The sequence below is a fragment of the Sarcophilus harrisii genome, chromosome 4, assembly GCF_902635505.1.
Source record: "Sarcophilus harrisii chromosome 4, mSarHar1.11, whole genome shotgun sequence".
Lineage (NCBI taxonomy): Eukaryota > Metazoa > Chordata > Mammalia > Dasyuromorphia > Dasyuridae > Sarcophilus > Sarcophilus harrisii.
The window spans coordinates 156443521-156464187 of record NC_045429.1 but is presented as its reverse complement, the minus strand read 5'-3'; the positions used below and the strand labels follow the sequence as shown (position 1 = coordinate 156464187).

At 33.5% G+C, this 20667-nt stretch overlaps 1 protein-coding gene across 1 annotated transcript; it reads left to right on the top strand.

Moving 5' to 3' along the window:
- The first annotated feature begins 14 nt into the window (after positions 1–14).
- Positions 15–20285, top strand: CCDC28A (coiled-coil domain containing 28A). The gene is made up of 6 exons (XM_023503229.2): positions 15–457; positions 2626–2825; positions 7155–7318; positions 9456–9610; positions 10256–10278; positions 19713–20285. Exons 1-6 carry the CDS (start codon positions 260–262, stop codon positions 19765–19767), a joined length of 795 nt encoding a protein of 264 aa, XP_023358997.1. The 5' UTR covers positions 15–259; the 3' UTR covers positions 19768–20285.
- The last annotated feature ends 382 nt before the right edge of the window (positions 20286–20667 follow it).

Genomic DNA, 20667 nt, shown 5'->3' with positions numbered 1-20667 from the left:
AGTAGGCAAGTTGTCCGGTGTGGTCCACTACGCAAGAGAGCGGGGGAGGGAGTTCGGCATGTGGACTACATATCCCATGACAACACCTCTCACATCGCAGACCCTAGTACAGGGGGAGGGCTGTAGCTCCGTACCTCCTCACTCCTTCTCCTTATCCCCCTACCTCTAAATGACAACGTCCGCTTAAAGTTCTTCCTCTCTGCCCCTACTTGAGCGAGAGCTACTGAGAAGAGAAGGAAGGGCAGGAAACCCCAAAACGATGCGCGAGAAAGGACGGAGGCAGGGGCCCACCTTAGCCGGCGGAAAGGGGCGGGGCTCTTGTCTGGCTTGCCGGGGCGCCATCCTCTCTCGTCACTTCCGTAAACAAAAGGGTCTGAGAAGGCGTCCCAGCTGCGATGTGACTGCGGCCGCGGTGCGGGCAGAGCCGGGTTATCGCTCCCAGCTCTTCTCGCCACAGGTAGGGACCGGAGAGTTTTCTAGCCCGTCCCACCGCGGCCTTCCCCAAGCCAGGCCTGCGCCACACTTGCCGCAATCCCGCGCTCCGCTTTTTCCGGGCGCTGTCCAGGAGAAGTGGGGCTGAGGGGCGTGGGAGCCTCTGGCGGCATCTCTCCTTCCTTCTTCCCTCGTAGGGTTTGGGCCGGAGAGGACCTTTGCTCTGGCTCTGGCTTTTCCTCCCCGGTTTTTCTTTGTTTTTGTTCCTCTCGGGTGGTTTGTCGCTGAACGCGAAGGAGACTTAGACACGGAAGGAATCTTCCATTACAGCTTCCTCATTTTATAGATGAGAAGACGGGGGCGTGGAGAGACAGAATAGGCTTAGAAATTTAGGGTTACGCCGTAAATTAAGGACAAAAGAGTAAGGATAATTTTTGCTCTGGTGCTCCCTCCACTGTATATCTCTGAGTACATATTTGGAATGTGTACATCTCCTGGACTCTTCTGGGAACTAAGAGTTGTAGGCAAGTTGTTGAATCATCTTTGCATTTAATTTTCGATAGGTGAAGGCTAAAAGGAAATCACTTTGAAAGTAACCTTTTATGTAACACTGGCGAAAAGGGAGGTGCCGTCCAGGAACTGCAGCATTTTTGTTTAAGCTGATTCATACTCGGAGGATTAGAGCTGGCATATTTGATCCTTCCGAAGTAAAAACTTGTTTTTCTATGGAGTAGCAGAAACTCCAGCTGATTTGTGGTTTGAGTTAATTCACTCTGAGAAGGATTATATAAACGCCTGTGTTAGTGGATTTTAATCGGAATAAGAGTGAGCCCAACCTAATTGTTGAATAACTTTTAGGTGTGGCAGCTCTGGTTTTGCTTCTTCCTGAATGATCATAGTCTGCTTACAAAATAATAAGCCCCCTTAGAGACATGCTCAAACCAGACAACAATACGTTTCTCAGATTATATGGTTTTAAAATATTACCCAAGGGAAAAATGACTTTAGTGAGGCTTACTGTAGGCTTAGACTGTAATAAAATCTAACGTATGCAGACAAGTATGAAAAATATTTTGTATTTGTTGAGATTCGTAGTGGTAACTGGAAAAGGTAGGAGGTTTCATACCTGATATACTTCATAATTTATAGCCATATTTGGTATGTTTCTTTAAATTTGGTGGAGGGTGAAATCTCCATGTAGTATTTTCTTTAAAAACGAGTTCCTTTTTTTCCCCCATGTAGTTAAGACATCCTTACATATAGAGAGCCATATATGTAGCATGATTTCAATTACTGAAAGTTTCTTGGGCTGATTATTACCTTACTGACCTGCTCAAATTCCCCACGGATATAATTTATTTTGCTTAGGGATTCTGGCTCCCTGCTAAAGCAGATAACATGAAGATATGAAGTACTCTGCCACGTAATAAATGCTTGATAAATGTTTTTGAATGATTGACTTAGTAAACTTTGTTCAAACAAATTTTGATGTGTGGGGAACGAAAGACCATATCCCTACGTAAGTTCTTTTTATAGAATGTGAAATGTTCTTCTAGGGAACTTTTTTCGAATATTAGACTATCTTGAAAATATTGATGGCTAAATTATAAAACTCTTGGAGGCAGGAACTGTCTTATTTATATTTGTAGTTCTCTCATAGAATGTGAAATGTTCTTCTAGGGAACTTTTTTCGAATATTAGACTATCTTGAAAATATTGATGGCTAAATTATAAAACTCTTGGAGGCAGGAACTGTCTTATTTATATTTGTAGTTCTCTCATAGAATGTGAAATGTTCTTCTAGGGAACTTTTTTCGAATATTAGACTATCTTGAAAATATTGATAGCTAAATTATAAAACTCTTGCAGGCAGGAACTGTCTTATTTATATTTGTAGTTCTCTCGTCCTTAGCACCTTTTTTTACACACTCAGTAAATGTTTTGTGGATGGTTAATCATGGAAATAATGTTTTGCATGACTTCATATGTATAATCAATATCATATTGCCTTCTCAAGTTGGAGGAAGAGAGAATTTAGAATTCAAAAAAAATTTTTTAATGTTAAAAAAATAATTTTATGTAATTGGAAAATAATATTTAAAAAAACAAAATCTGCTGAAAGAATGTTATATATTATATGTCATATGATATGTATATTATAATTATAATAATAGCTGTGTTTTCTTCATTCAGATCTTAAAAAATTGGTCTTGGTGCACCAAGGAACATAAAACTATGGAAGAAAGGAAAATAAAAAGGAGGAGTCCTAAATCCTTTAGTTCCCATTCTACTCAGCTTGTTAATTCCAAGAAAAACTCTATGCCAGTTAGTAAAAGCACAGGGTTTTCAAATTCTACATCACAGTCAACTTCACAGAGACCAAAGTTAAAAAGGTGAGCCTTCATTTTTTTAACTGTTGAAGGAAAATGTTATTTAAAGTAATATCAAATATTCCATATTACACCCTAAATTTTTCCTCTTGGCAGTATTTTTTTTTTGTTTGCTAAGTAATTCATCTTGTGGCCTGGTTTGTATGACAGAGTGAATGAATTCTGTCATGTGATTGTCTAATGAAAGTGAATAAGAGTTCTTTTGTGAAGATGACAGTATGGAGATATTACCCGAACAAGAAGAAAAATTTTGATTGAGGAACAAAAATCATGATTTGAGAGTTCAAAAAAAAAAAATCTTGACTGCAGGTGATAAATGACCCAGGTACTTGAAAAAGGCAAATGGAAAGGAATGTGTTTGCTTTGGTAGTTTTTAAAGGAAAGTGGGATGGATTTGAAAAATGAATTGAAATATATTTTAAACCCAAAAGAGTTTTCTTCTTACTATATTAAATACCTTGGTAGCAAGATAACATCTTTCTTTATCATAGTTTTTTTTAAAAATACTAAAAGATGCATTCAAATTATTTTATTGAAATTTTTCTTGGAAAAGCATTTATTGAACAAAAGGTTTTGTCTGCAGCTCTGCCTCAAGTGTGTGTGTGTGTGTGTGTGAACAAATCACTTAACTTCTGTTTCAGTTTCAACAAATGTAAAATGGGATAATAATAGCACCTGCCTCCTATGGTTATTGTGAAAATAAACTTAGATAATATTTGTAAAGCACTTTGCAAATATTAAAGCAATATGTAAATGCTATTAGTGTTGAGAGGGCAGTGTAATATAGCAGATAGAGTGCTGTACTTGGAGTTTGGAAGACTTAACTAACCAATTTATGAACTAGCTGTAACCCTGAACAAGTCTTTGAACTCTTCTGAGCTTTCATTTGCTCATCTATAAATTGGGGGTAATGATTGATTTTATCTCATAGGGCTGTTGTAAGGGTGAAATGAGATAAAATTTGTACCTTAGAACATTTATATAAATATTAGTCATTATTGTAACATAGATTGAATACATTAGAGATGAGGTTTTACTTTTAGTCAAAAAATGATGAGATCGATTTAATATTGAAGGACTGGAATTCTACTAGAAAGGAAAGTGAAGCATTTACATTATTGGGGGAAAAAAAGGAGATAGTTCAGAGTAAAGTAGCATGAACAAAAGCATAGAAGCAAGAATATAACATGTTGTATACAGGTTACTGTAAAGAAGTTGTCTTTGATGGATATAAGAACTTAGGCTGGAGAATAACTTGATATAATGATTAGGGTTTAAAGATTAATCCCTCTTCTCCAAATCTGAAACAGTGAAGAGCAATTAATATATATATGTATGTATATGTATTTATATATTGCAGAATTTCTTGAGTTATAAGGGAATTCATTGGCCAAATAAGTACAATCCATACCTAAAAAAGAATACTATCTCTGGCTTTCCTAACAGATCATCATCCAGCCTTTGTTTGAAGACTTAGACTGAAGGACAATGCAAACTTTTCAACATTGGCTCCCTATGAAAATTTCTGGGTTTAGTTGTCATTCCTATAACAATAACTCCAAGATTTCTATATCTGACTCAGTCTCTCCCCTGAGCTTTAGCAATCACTTGTTGCCTGTTGGACATTTCACACTGTATATCCTAGATATATTTTTGACTGAACATGTTCAAAATAAAACTCATCGTCTTCACTTTACTCTTCTTCCAGAATTTCCTATTCTTATCAAAAGCATTACCACTTTTCCCATTCTTCCAGGTTTGTAACTTTACCCCAATCCTTGACTCAACACATATGTACAATCATTTGCTGGACCTTGCCTTTCTATGCCACATCTACACATCTAGGCACTTCTCTCTAGTCGCTCTCTTATCTTGATCATTGGTCTCACTCTCTCAAGAACTCCCTGCTTCATTTCATTCTCCCCACTACTGCCTAAATGATTTTCCTTATTTGCAGATCTAACTTTGTCCTTTCTCATCTCAATTAACTCCACTGACTTCTTTTGCCTATAGAATCAAATATAAGCTCCTCTGTTTGGCTTTTAAATGTCTTCCCAACTTTTCCTCAACATATCATTCCAACCTCATTGTACACTTCCACACTCTGTGATATAGTTCAATTGCTTTCTCTGTGTTCTCTGTTCCTCCTGTAGGATATCCCATTTCCTTTCTTTTCCCATCTCCTGCCTTTTCATGGTCTGCCACTCATTTCTTAAATCTGTTCTCTCCTCACTTTCACCTCCTAGAAAATCCCTCTTTTTCTTTAAGGTACAATTAAAGCATCTTTTTACATATAAAGTTTTTTCTCATCCTTTCAGTTGCTAGTTCCTATTCCCTCAAATCACCTGGTATTTAACTACATTATATTTTAGTTTCCTTATTCTGCATATACTTCAACATGTACCTGTTTTCTTTGTAGGATGTAAGCTCCTTGTGAGTAAAGATTTTTTGATATGTATTTGTATTTTCAGTTCCTAAGACAATGTTTGAACTATAGTAAGAGTTTAGTATATGCTTATCAATTGATTAAGGTTTAAGGAGATATCTTAATATTATGTGGGGGAAGGGAGAATCTAGTGCACTAGAGTTGTGACTGCCAGGGCTAATACTTTATCAATGGACTATATATATTTGTATATATTAGTGTGTATACACAAGTACATGTATACACATTGTACGTAATACATACTTAATATATATATGTATAATACATTATATAAAGTATATATGTACAATGTTTATGCATTTAGTTTACAACCAACAGTTCAGAGAATTTAATGGGCATTCACATGTATGTTGCTAATACCTTAAGAAAAAGAAATTTCATTTTAATACTTAAGATATGATGATCAATTAAAAAAAACAAGATAAAGTTTAAAAGGTGTTAGGGGCTGACTGTGCAGTTCCCCTGGAAAGACATGTGACCCTCAGTTTGCTCCAAGTCTTGTTCTTTCAGGGGTGCTTTCAGCCCCTAACAAAAAGGGACAGCTTTTACCTTTTCATAGAAATTTTCAATAGAAATTTAGATAGATGCAACTGGGTCCTAATTGACACAAATAATGAATCTTTGATTGGTCATTTTTCCAAATAAGCATATTTCCACTGGACTGAAACCAGTCACCTATTTTACATAATTATAAATTCAAGTGAATTTGAAATGAGCATGAATACATGAGATCCCATTTCATGGGATTGGTTATTCTCACTAATTGTGACACTGTGGCAGATAGGTAGAGAAGAGAGGGATAAGGAAGGGTATCCGCAGGGGTAGGTGATGATGAGGAAAATGGAGGGAATCCCCATGAGTGAGTTTTATATTTGTTCCAAGTTGAGCTTGAGATGCTAATGGAATATCTACTTGACTATGTACAATAGGACTGGAGTTTGAAAGAGATTAGTGTTATATTTATGGATTTGGAAGTTATAATGGAATCCATAAAAGAGAGAAAGAAAAGAGGTTTTAGGACAGAGTCTTTGAGGTATATTTACACTTGCGGTTCAGGAGATAGCTGATAATTCAGCTACAGAACCAGAAAATAGAAATAGGAGAAAAATTAAGAGAGATCATGTCCTAAAAGCTCATAGTAATTAACAGTGATTGATAAACTTTTTTCCCCCAAGTGTAGTTGTTTAGGCTAAATTTTTCTTATGTAGTTGGTTTCCCTGCGGAATCTTTATCACATTTCAGGATTTGATGTTATCAGTACAATATTATTTGCAAATAAGTAATTTAGAAAATCCTGACTTTCAATAGGAAAATCTTCTCTTTTTTTTAGACTTTTATGGAGCATCTTCCTTATGTTTCTTACTGAAATATTAAATAATAATAGTTAATATGTGCCAAGTACTGTGTTTCAGCACTTGAGAATTATCTCATTTGATCCTCACAGCATCTATGACAAGTGGATATTATTATTTCTGTTTTTAAGATGAGAAACTGAGGCCAAAAGAACAGGGTCACACAGACATCTGAGGCAGAATTTGAACTTAGATCTTTCTGACCCCAGGCCTAATGCAATATCTGCTGTGCCATATAGCTGCCTAAATAATAAAATTAATCAATGTAGTTTTCCTATGCTATATAAGTTTTAAGGCTATCATTACTTATGGTTACTTGTTACTTGTTAACAACAACATTTAACATGTTAACATGTTGTTACTTGTCTTTGCTATGGTTATTAGGGATTTTGGTTGGCCTTTTCCTTATTCTGATTGTTAGGGACATCCCATTAAATTTGCTAATTATTGCATAATGCATTGTAAGATTGGTTTTAATTTATTGCCTATCAATAATGATTCTGAAAACAAAAGTTTTACATTTAATCTCTCCAGAGGTATGAAAGAAAAGGCAAGACCTCAGGGAGGAGAAGGCAAAGGTGCCCAAGCAGCTCCAATTCAGCACTCTTTTCTTACTGATGTCTCAGATGTTCAAGAGATGGAGAGGGGCCTCCTGAGCCTTTTGAATGATTTCCATTCTGGAAAACTTCAAGCATTTGGTAACCATGGATTTTTCTTTCTTTTTTAAAAAAAAATATTAATAATAATAGCTTTTTATTTTTCAAAATACAGGCAAAGATAGTTTTCAACATTCACCTTGCAAAACCTTAGGTTTCAGATTTTTCTCCCTCCCTTCTTCCTCTAGAAGTAATCCAATATAGGTTAAACATGTACAGTTCTTCTGAACATATTTCCACATTTGTCATACTATATAAGAAAAATCAGATCAAAAAGGAAAAGAAATACAAGAAAGAAAAAAAAGCAAACAATAACAACAACAAATGTGAAAATACTATGCTTTTATCCACATTCAGTCTCCATAGTTCTCTCTCTGAATGCAGATGATTCTTTCCATCCCAAGTCTATTGGAATTGCCTTGAATTAACTCATTGTTGAAAAGAGCCAAGTCCATCACAGTTGATCATTATATAATCTTGTTGCTATGTAAAATGTTCTTTTGGTTCTACTCACTTCACTTAGCATCAGTAATGGGTTTTTCTTTAAGGTTTTTAAGTCATCTTTGTTTCCTAATTTTTAGGAACTTTATGTACTTTAGTGGTTATCATTTTATATGTATCTACTTAATAGAATGTAAAAACATAAATCAAAATTTAAATCATAAAATTTCAATAAAATTGTTGAAGTAAATAAATAAAGATGTACCTAAACCTTTAAATTGATTTATTGTTACCAAATAAGTGTTGTTGAGAAAGTTAAAAATGAGGATTAGTCTTGAAAAATTCAACCTATATTAGTGTTTCATGTTAGGAACTCTCAAAATTTTCCTCCTTCCTTCTAAACACAGGCTTATTTGCTTCCTGTGAATCCAGTCCTTTAAACAGACATGAGCTCCTAGGTTCTTGTTTAGCTTTTTTTTAAGAAGATAAACTGAAGTCTATAATACATTTTATGAAAATGTTCAATTTTGACAATTTGCAAAGTTTTCCTATTTCTTTCCTATGTTCTCCATTATTTTATCCTTTTTGAAGAACCACACAATTTTACTATTGTTCACTGAATGAAAATATCTTAGTAAATTTGAATGGCCTAAAAAAATCCACTTGAATTTGTGATATTGTGATATTTTCCAAGTGCAAAAACATCAGCAGGATCAAAATTTATATCAAAATTTAATTATATCTAAGGAGCTTATTATCCAGAAAAAATTACTAATATGATGTGAATATTCCTTCTTGAATTGCTTTGTTATTTTATAGGTATTTACCTAGCAAGAGTCAACACTAACTTTCTTTTAAATTCAGAATCTCTTCATTTTTTATTTCACTTTAGCTGATGTGTAGTACACTTTGGGTACTATACGTGGAATAACTTTTAAAAATTAAATTTGTGATGCAGCAGGATTGCAGAGAAGCATTTTTAGCCAAACTTAATAGAAATGATGATACTCATTTCAAAGAAATCTTGCTGAATAATTAGATTCAACAGTACTATCACTTAGAAACATTTTAATTGGTAGTATAAATTATTTTGCTGCTTGTACCTGAAAGAAGTGTAACATTTGTTTAATGTTTGTAATAAACATTTTTCATTATTTTAAACTGGTCTTCCCCAGATCAAGTTAACAAGTTTTTAATGCAATTACTCTCAAGTTGCTGCCAGCATTTATAAATGCCATATGTTAGTATTTTGTTTTGCTTCTTTTCTGTTATAATCAATTACATTACTGAATGATAAAATGATTGACTTGAGTTCTTTTGAACCTAATTTCATGCAAACCATCACACTTAAATCTAATTTAAAAGGCAGTTTTAAAACTGCATTAAAATAAAATAGGTAAAAATATTCCTTTAACATTATTGTTGTACATTTATATTTTCTGTTTTTTAGTAAATTCTTTATGATCTAGCTGCTTTTGCCTGATTTCAAAAATGCTAGTCGTCATTTCAGCTATTGTCCTGTTATTATTATAAGAAATTTGAATGTAATTAAAAGTTACTGTGTAGACAGTAATAAAACATCTTGTGAAACTTAAGAAAAAGGAAGTTCAATTAATTTTGGAATTCTCATTTATGCTTGCTAACTTTGAATTTTATTCATATTCCATTGTAACCTAATTAAAGCTATACTACTTTTTTCCCCCCTTTTCTCCTCTCTTTCCTCCCCACCTTCCACTAGGAAATGAATGTTCCATAGAACAGATGGAACATGTTCGAGGAATGCAGGAGAAGTTAGCTCGACTGAATTTGGAGCTCTATGGGGAATTAGAGGAACTTCCTGAGGATAAGAGAAAAATAGCCAGTGATGCTAATTTGGATAGGCTTCTGTCAGATGTGAGTATGATTTTAAAAAAGAATATGTTAGAAAAGAAGCTATTATGTTTGAATGTAGATGTGGATACTAGCAGCTGGATATGTTTCTTTACAGATTCCATTAAAACAGATGTATAAGTCATTTTATTAAAAGATATTTCTCATATCTGATTCATTTTATCATGCTGTTTTTAAAAATTGCTTTGGAATTTTTAATATAAATTTAAAGGATTGTTATGCTAAGATAGTTTAATACATTTATTTAATACATTCTTAATACTCAGCAATATTAATTCCCAATCAAAAGTAATAAACAATCCTAGATAAATGGTAGAATATCTATATCATTTAATTTTCATTCAAGCAGGACAGCTATTAAATGTTTGTACTTGTTCCAAGTCTGTGATATTATTTTAGCTAGTGCACTGTGTATTTATACATCTCTTGTAGTTAGCCATAACAAATAAATATGTGTATAATCTATAAATTTTTCATATAGCAAAAATATTTCTTTTGATTTTTTTACTTTGATCAGTTACAAATAATTTTTAGAATGGTGTTAAAGTTCTCATTTTTAATGTCATTACAGCTTATCTTTTTAAAGTATTATTATAATTATATTATATTTTCTTATAAGAAGTAAAGTATTTTTCTCATTTGTTACAGTTAGAAGAACTGAATTCTTCCATGTATCCTTTGCTAAATATCTACAGGGAATGTTGTACTGCACAGAATTCTTGGAGATTAGTTCCAGAGAAGTTTTTAGCTAAGGGTGCTGTTCAGAAACAACTAAAGAGTAGTGAAAATCAGCTATTATTTATGGGGCTAATTCCCTTTGCACCTTAGGCCTCCAAACACACTATCTTGGTCATTTCTATGTGTTAATTCTGTAATTTTTTGTATTTTGTCATGAGGAAAATTATTTTCATTCAGACAGCAAATCCCAGGGAAAATTACTCATTTTGAGGCAAAGCAAAATAGATTTACATGGGGTACAATGAAATGCATAGAATTTAAGAAACATCTTTTAAATTCATAAAATTAGTTTATAAATCATTAAGACATAGGTTTTCCCTATGGGATTATGTACTGGATAATGATATCTGTTTTGTTCATCACAAAGCATTTACTTTTTTAAGTTGAATATTCATCTTGGAATTATTTCTCATTAGTATTTTGTGATTTAATTTACAAAATTTTGATTTGTATTGAACTTTTCAGTCAGCAAGTATTATTGAGTGTTCCTTATGTGAAAAGCTTTGTTACTGTTTTAAATACTTCTTAGGTCCTATAAAACATCTCTCTTCCCCCCCCCCCCCCCCCCCCCGAGAGATAAATCATTAAACCATGAAACAATTAGTGAATAGGATTGTTATAGATTACAACCTTACATACTGATAAAGTGCCAAATTATATTAATCACTTAGAGAACTGGACAACACTTGGTGCAGATATGTGCAAAATGAACCAGAGAAGATAGAAATCAATCCTGGCTGTACTGTAATATGAAAAAAATTCATACAATGAAGGAGGACTAGGAAGTGTTCCTTCAAGGCTTAGTACTTGTTTCTCCTTTCTCTACATCCTCATTCCTTCAGAGATAGTTTCTTTTAGAGCATCAACTATTTTTTCCAGTGTTGTTGATTACCACATTTTTATCTTCAGTTCTATCTTTTTATTTGAATTGTCATTTACTGGATATTACATTTGGATGCCTTGTTGTCATTTTAAATTCAACATGTCTAATAGGAAACTCATTCTTTCCTTTGAAAAACTGGTTTTTCCTAGCTTCCCTTTCTCTATGAGTAATATTATCTGTCTCCTGGTCAGTCAGATTCTATCAATCGCCAAGTCCTTTCATTTCTTCCCTCAAAATATTTATATATCTTCCTGCTCAATAAGTTAAATGGTACCTTATTTTTTACTTCAGATCTAAACTCCTTTGTGGAAGACAGCATGGTATAGAAAAAAGTATTGTGGATTTAAAGTCAGAAGACATGGGTTAAAATCTCAGCTTTATTAACAACCTATATGATCTTGGGCAACTTGCAACCTCTTACTTTCCTCCTCTATAAAATGAGGAAGTTGCGAATAAATTGCTTCTCATGTCCCTTCCAACACTATATCTCCCTAGGGATCCTGTTAAATTGACTACTAAAGTAAAGACTCTTTGTATTTTGTTTTTACCAATATTCATTAATATTTCCTACTGTCATCTATTACAAATTCTTTATTTTATTTGAGGATGGATGGGGAAGCAATTTTGGGGTTTAGTGACTGGCTCGGGGTCACACAGTTAGTAAATGTCTTTGGTTGGCTTTGAACTCACGTCCTCTTGATCCTAGAGCCCAGTGTTCTTTCCACTTTGCTACCTACCTGCCCCAACTCTTTTATTTTAGGAAGTCTGGTCTGCTCATTCTCTCCAAACTCACCATAATTATCTTTACTTCTTTTGCCTTTGCTTTTGTTATGCCTTCTACTTATCATATTCTATTTTTTCCCTCTGCCTACCTAATTCTTCTCATCCTTCAAAACTCCATCCTTTACCTTTTTTACATGTAGAACTTAGTCAAAGTCACGTAGTCTAGGTTCTAATTATATTCTGTTTTGTAGCATTTCCCATTGTTTCATGTGTTACATGGGTCTCCATATAACGGCTTCAAGTTCCTGATGGCAAAAGCCATGTCTTATACTTTTTAGGTGGCCCCTAGAAAAATGAAATCTATTGTTGAACAAATATTAGGTGCTGGAACCCTGAAGGGGAGAGGGTTTGGCATATATTAGTATAGAGAAGTTCTGCATAATACAGTAACCAAAAATTATGTGATCCTGGGGTGCATTGAGAAGCATAACTTCCAATAATAAAAAGGGGCTGCAGGATCATATCTGGAGTTTTGCATTGAATTCTGAGTGCCACAGTTTATGAAGGATATTATGAGAAGTCAAAAAATAATTGAAGCTTATGTTGCTAGTGTTGGTTAATGAGGATGAAGAGGTGGAAAAATTTTTAAAGAACTCTAAATTAAATCCGTATATGCTCTGCTTCAAAGGTGGAGGGCAGGGGGGGGTGGGGAGGGGGCGGGGGGGGGGAAGGTAAGTGTGGCAAGAAATATATAGGAAAGAATGTGAAAGAAAGACTTTGGTCTCTTATAAGAGATACTTATAAGCTCTTCTGAATCAAAACCTCACACGTTTTTTATTTGGAACAATTTCAATTTCTTGGAGAAAAGAATTGGTAGGTGCTAAACATATGGCAGGTACAAAACATATTACCAAAAAAAAAAAAAAAAAAAAAAAAGAAGAAGAAAAGAAAGACAGATTTTAACATACAGGAAAAGACTAAGCTGTTGATATAGGAGATGCCCCTGAATCAATTCTCTGTATATAATTATACCATCAATTGTCTGAGCAAAGGTCAGAAGCAAGAAAAAGAAAATGAGAAAAATGTTTGTTTTAAGACAACTAAATCCTTAATTATTTAGGTAAATAATTCACATATTAAAAAAATGGCAAATGGACAGCAGAAATAACATTAACAGTGGTTTTAATAATTCTGTATAGAAGTTTAATCTAAATCTATTGCCACAAAAAGATGAAAAGAACCCATAAAACACTTTAGTCAGTAAACATTTGACCTACTTGTCAAGTGCAGAGAGAGTAACCAAAGGTAACATTAGAGTAACTTACAGGTTCATTTTAAAATTCTTATAAAGAAAGTAGATGAAAAATTATGGGTAATACGGTCTCATAAAGCAGAGAAAATTAAGATTAGAGTAAACCACTTTAAGCTTAGTAAGACATACAATTAAGAAAAGTCATATCAAGGGCATTAAAAGATGAAAAGAGGACTGCAAACAAATGGAAAAAGATTACAGTAAAAAACTGTCTTTACCCCCCCAAGGACAGTGGAACCATTACATTTGTACTGTAATATCAGAGTCCCAGTTGTGCTTATTGGGGGCCCATATGGCCATTCTGCCATTTATTAAAACAAAAAAACCCAACCCTTTGAAGTTCTATTTCTATACTAATCAAGTATGTTTGTGATAAGGTATTGTAGGGAACAAGCATTCACAACCAACAATGAGCCACATATATACCATTCCAAAATTGAAAGATATAGATAATATAAGATCTTCCCATGCTTATTGTTAGATTATGAAAAAGCATTTGATTTGATAAAGAAAAATGATACCATCAATATTGCTTCCTTTGGAGAGGTGGGGGAAGGGCAGGAAGGAAGGAGAAAATTTGGAAATCAAAAGTTAAAATAAAAAAATTTACATATAATTGGGAAATCTTTTTAAAAACTTTTTTTTTAAGGAAAGGATAAAAATTATACCTTAAATAAGGTTTTTTCTAATAAAGTAAACTATAACAGAAGAAACCTTCAATTATTCTTTATTCATAACTATCAGGGGAGGTATAAAATAGGAAAATACATATTCAAAAGTGTCAATGTGATGGAGGAAAATCCAGCTCAAGAGCTAAATTGAAGAGGGTCTCTATAGATTGTGAAATTCTATAGAAGTTCCTGTTTTTAGATGATGAATTGTTTGCATCAAACCTGCAACATTGTAGTGCCTCCTAGATGAGATCCATAACAACTTGAAAACCTAAACTTCCACCCACGAAGACGAAGTAGATGAAGAATGTCTCTTCTCCAATTATCATATACATTTGGATGAACAACAAATAGTTTGTCCATCAGCATCTAGTACGGACAATAAGTTGGGCTGAAAGTTGAATAGGAAGAAGAAAGTATATTGGTTTGCTTTTGAGACATTTCAGAGCTCCTGTAATGATCCCTGTTCTCACTAACCAAAGCCTACCTTTTTAATGCCATGCTAATGCAGTGTTCCTGCATGGCAGTGAGATAGAATACGATGGTCTCTGAAGAATTAAAAATTAATATCCCAAGAGGATTTTACCAGGTGGCAGACAGATCAGAAAACTTTATGCTCTCTAAATTTTCTCTAATGAAAAAAAATAGAACATTGACCCAAAGAGAATATAGGAAGTCAGAGTTCTCCTAAGACAACGAAAAAAGAGCCTAGGAACAATCTGACCTTTAGGGGCAAAGGTTCAATCAGTGACTTGCAAATACCTCCAAGCCAATTAAAAATCAACAAACAAGCTCTGGAAGCAGATGGGGTTTGGCCATAGCCTCAGTCATAGAAATTTTCTTCTGATTTCTGAGTAGAGAACATTGAAGGACCTTTGAAAGATGCCAAGAACAGCTATGCTGAAGAGACACATTCTGGTCTGGGCTGCCACTATAGGATGAAGGAACTAACACCTGGTGAATGCAGTAACAGAGGGGTGAGACTTTACTGGCTGTGGGCATTTACAGGTGAGTAGAATCCCTGATTTTGGCTCGAGTGAGGAGAGAGGGTAGCTATAGTTTGTAGCCACCAGACTACCATAGAAAGTAAGGGATCATTTGCTGGAATGTGAAACCAGGGCATCTAGCCATAATGGATGTAAGAGTGGAGAGGAGAGGCCTGGAACAGACCTCAGAAAATAGTAGCAAGAAGTTCCTGAGATGGGGACATGATCTCCCAAGCATCAGAACTAGAACTTGATCTAGTTGCTAAAAGTAAAAGATGAGCAAACAAAGAAAAAACCCAAATCTAAATAGTTGCCATGGGAATAGAAAAGATCTGAAAAAAGGCACTTTTTCCCAATGAGAATTGTCCCAAGCACAAAAAAAGAATACTTGGAAGAACTTAAAAAGGACTTTAAAAATTAAGAGATCAAAGGGAAAATGGAAAAAAAAATATGAGCAATCCAAGAAAATTATGAAAAGAAAATCAACTTGAAATAGAAAACCGAAAACTTAAGAAAATAATTCCTTGAAAACTAGAATTGGATAAAAATCCAATATTTTAAAATGCAAAAAAAGAGTGAAAAATAGAACAGAATTTGAAACATCAAAAACATCTGGAGAATAGATTAAGGAGAATTAATATAATAGTTAAGACTGCCTGAAAAATATGAAAAAAAAAATCTTCATACAGTATTACTAGAAATCATCAAACATTGCCCTGAAATTCTATACCAAGAAAGAAAAGCAGAAATGGAAAAAAAAAATCTATTAATCTCTACTCAGAAGAGATTTCAGGCAGAAAACTTACAGGAATATCATAGTCAAGTTTCAAAGCCTCCCAAGTTAAGGAGCAAATATTGGAATTAACAAAAAATTTAAGTATTGTGGAGCTACAATAAGGATTATACAAAATCTAGAAGCTACTACACTGAAGGACCATAGGTCTTACAATACTATATTTCATATGAGTAAAAGATCTGGAGTTGTGACTAAGGATAATTTACCTAGCAGTTAAGTATAATCCTAAATGAGAAAAAAAAATAGACATTTATCAACTTGAAGGACTTACAGATATTTGTGACAAAATAGAACTTAAGAGAAATTTTGACATATCTTGGAGAAATAAGGACCAACTATAAGGGATTCGATAAAATCAAGTTATTTACTTATATATGAAAATATTAATTCTTTTATAACTTGTTACTCTTATTTGGGTAGTTTGAAAGAAAAGTTAGGCTGAGTTGAATATGATAGCATGATTCTTAAAAAATGTATATATACACCTATACATATATGGATGTATATATACTTTTTTTTGGAATGTAACTGTAGGAAGAAATAAAAAGGAGCTATTCTCATACAATTGAGGCATAAAAGGAAAAACTGATACTGAAAAAAAGGTAGTAGGGATGAGGATAGGTAGTGCTAAAATCTTATTCATTTGGAGTAGATTAAAGAGGGAACAACTTATATTTAGAAGGGTACAAAAGTCTTCTAAATACAGAAAGAAATAAGAGGGTGAGAGGAATAGGGGAGGGTCTTTTGGAGGGGTAGGTAGGTTAAGAAATAGGGCAAGGTAGTGGGTAAATATAAAGCAAGGGAGTAAAGAATAGAAATTGAGTGAGAAGAACAAAAAAATGAGGAAGAAAAATATACAAGTAATTATAGATTACAATGAGAATAGAATGAATTTATCCATAAAATAGAAATTGGTAGCAGATTTAAAATTTGAATTCAACAATGTTGTTTTCAAGAAATGCTATAAAAATAAGATACACACCGACATATAAAGATCAGGAGTAGCATAAATGTAATTATATTGATATATTAAAAAAGGGATAGTAATCCTGATTTCAGCTAAAGTTATAATAGGGAAACTATGTATTAGCCATATTATTCAGTACTGTTTTAGATCACTTAAAATAACTAACTGTACCTCCCAAAACAGACACAGAAATTATATGTATATAATCAATCATAAAACACTTTTTAAACAGATAGTTCCAAATGATTGAAATAATAGTGTTCATGTGTGGGCAAAGCCAATATAATTCAAAAACATTTTTTTATCTAATATTTATTTACTATCATCCCAATTGAATTACTAAAAAATTAGCTTACTGAGGAGAAAAAAAAAAAAAAAGAAAAACAAAAGATCAGGAACCACAAAGAAATAGGGGGGAAAAGATATAAAGGGAAGCAGATTCAGTAGTATCAGACCTTATACCATATAAGGTGATAGCATTGTTGAAGTGTAAAATGGGTTATTTTGATTGTTTTAAATTAAGATTTTTTTTGTATAAATAAAAGCCCATGCTGCCAAGAATAGAAGGGATGTAGAAAAAAGACTTTTATAGACAGACTCAAGTAGAATGTAATTGTGTTGAAATGTTACTGTAGTTAGTCTAGGAAGTGATGAAATGATTGATTTGGAAAAACATGGAAAGACAGACTTGTTGAGAAAAGATACTGATCTACTTCCAGAGAAATGGAGGATGGGTGGAAATGGGCATAGTGTGGTCTTACATGTATGTGTGTTTTGTGTGTGTGTGTATACACAGACATATACACATATATATGTTTATAGATATCAGTGTGTGAGTGGGCAATTATAGCATACAGTTGGGGGGAAGGAGAGGAAAGGAGAAAGGAAAAATAAAGAGTGAAAGTGTGCAGCAGAGAACAAAAGAAAATCTACAAGGAAGCAGAGCTGGACAGCTTTGAAAACTATAGCATTTATCAAATAGATTTTTTTGAAATAAAAATCTATGAAGACCGAGTTAGTACTCGGGATACCTTAGAATCACCCAGAGTCAGGATAAGCAAAAGTCCTTGGTCTTTAGGGATAGAAGTGAATTGGATGGATGCAGGATCTCCACGATCTCCTTTTTCCTCTTCTACCGCCAAAGTGACTCTGGCTTGTCTTATTCCATCCCCTAATTCTCACAATTCTCTGTATACACCAAAAGATTGAATCAACACAGAATAGTGGGAAGGGCCATTTTCCAAGCATATGCTAATAGAGTATTGTCCAATCACTAATTAGCCTTAACTGCTCAGTTGTCCCACCTCAGTGTATCAACTCAGAGTTTCAGCCCTTTACAGAAATCTAGTACTTTATATTGACTCTTTGCTTATATTCTTCTTTGTACATGGCAATTTTTATCTTATTTTGTGCTCAAGTTTAAAATAAATTTTAAAACTCTGAAAACAATATTCATAACCCATAGTGGGGTATAGAGAAAAATATGCAGTGGTGTGATATCAGACTACAGCTTATTCTAATGAAGAACTTCAGAGACATATATGCTTTATACTGTGTCATTTAAGAAATATACAGTCACATGTATAACCTATATCAGATTGCTTGCTGTCTTAGGGGGAGGTAAGGTAGGGAGCAAGAAAAAATTTGGAACTCAAAATCTACAAAAATCAAATCAGTGTTGAAAACTATTTTTACATGTAATTGGAAAAACCCTATTGAGAAGGGAAAAAAAAGTACAATCAGATGGTGAGGGGAAAGGATGAAAATTGATGGACAACTCTAGTAACCCACATCACTTCACAGTATGAGGAGAAATGGAAGAAAAACTATATATTAAGTGGATCCCCTATCGTGAACTTACAGGAACATGTGCACAAGAGTCACATAGATTAAGCAGGCATGAACAGCTGAGTATGCACATAATTGGAGGGAATTTCTAAGTTGTTGAAATGACAGATTTGAGTATCAATAAGATGAAGAGAATTCAAAGGACAACCAGGATGGTTAAGGACATTGAGGTAAAGAATTGTTTAGCTTGGAGAATAGAAGACTTATTGAGGATGTGATAGCTGTCTTCAGATATTTAAGGGTTACTATGTGAATAATCTATTAAACTTGTTTGGGCTGTATTGGAAACAACTGGTGATGAGTGAAGTTATAAAGAATATGTTAGGAAAAACTTGATATCAGGAAAATTTTCCTAACAGCAAGCCAGAATAAAGTAGGTTTCCCTGGACAGTAGTTGTTCCTCCTTCTTTGGAGGTGTTAAAGAAAAGTAGCTAGATTGCTTGTCAGAGATGGGTATGGATTAAACTAAATGGCTGCTGAGGTCCTTTTCAACTATAATAGTCTATAATCAGAGGGGGAAGATGGTTAGGATGGGAAGAATGGGTATTTGTAGAAAAGAGGATTAAAAATATTTATCTTTTGAAAATTACCCCCAAAACATCTTTATTATGGCTTTAGAATTTAAATCATTACAACACTTTCCTTGCATTGTAGAAAGAACACTTGTCTCAGTGCCCGGAGACCCTGGTTCAAATTCTGATGTTGAAGTTTAAGTGACAAGTCGTTTGACTTTTCTGTGCTCTGAGAGAAGTACATTCAAAATGTTATTGTACTATACTCACATCCACCTTACACAATATTTTGCAAACCCTAAAACTATATAAATGTGAGGAATTGCTAATAATCATGGGAACTATTTATAGAAGTATTTTAATTTTAGTCTATAGATACTCTGTAGGAACCCAGCACACACTCTCAGGATAATTGAATATTAAGCAGCTAAAACATGCTTTTAAAATTAAACACAAACACAGTTTTGAATACCAAGGAAGAGTGTTCATTAAGAGCTTTTCCTACCACTAAAACTTCCCTGCCAGAGAATGTTTTTCTCAATATATACTTACCCCTCCTCTACAGCCCACAAATTTATTATTTTTATAGACTCTCTTACTAAGATTTCTTTAATGCTTTTTTTTTTTTTTCTTTTTCAAAACAAAAAACTTCTTAACTGGTCATCTCAGACAAAAACTTCACTTGGCAGATGCTCAAGACGTTCCAAATACCTCCACCAGCTAAAATAAAATGCATTTCACTATCTTGTGATTCAGAGAAAAACTGTAATCTGAATCCAGCTAAATTCAGAAGTTGATTCACTTTCTCTACAACAAAGAATTAAAGTGCATATGCAACTGATTGTTTTCACACATTGCTTTTAGTAAATCTGACTGCTGTAATTCATCATAGCTGGAGGCCAGGCTATGTTGAGTCTCAAATCAGGAAATGTGACTGACTGCAAGATTGTGCTGCTATGCTTTATATTACTGCCTTATCGCCTAAAAGCTGAGGGTAAGACTTGAAAGTGCATTTATTTCATGCTAAGTGTTGTTCACAGGACTGAAAGATTTATCCTTCCCAAGCTCATCAGTCTTGTTCCAATTTTTACTCATAAGTTGGCTTGTGACAGCTTAGCTTCAGTTTACAAGTAGACAATCGGCACACTACTCAGTGTGTATATTTCAGTGGCCAATGATAACAAAATGTTATATAAATATTTGTGAATTTGCTATTTTTAATAAAGTAACTGTTTTAAATTATTCTCTGAATATGTTTTCTTCTTTGAATCTAGAATATCTTGTCTATTTAGTAATATATTGTGTGATCTTGCACAAGACTGAATTTTAGTAAAATGTTTATAAAATTCTAAAATTTTGCATAAACTATGCTGTTTACTCACCTCCAAGTTGCCACATTTGAGTCCTTAGAAACTAAATAGCATTAGACAACAAATATACATCCAAAAATTGTATGTGTGTGATTTTTAGTAACAATTTTAAATTACCTAATTAATTTTTCATTAATTTTGAAAACATGCAAGGAAAAAAAAACTCATATTAGCTTTGTCAATTGGGCAGGAAGTAGAATATTATATCATAGTGTGTCACAAAGACCAAAAGCAAAATTTACCGAAAACATGTT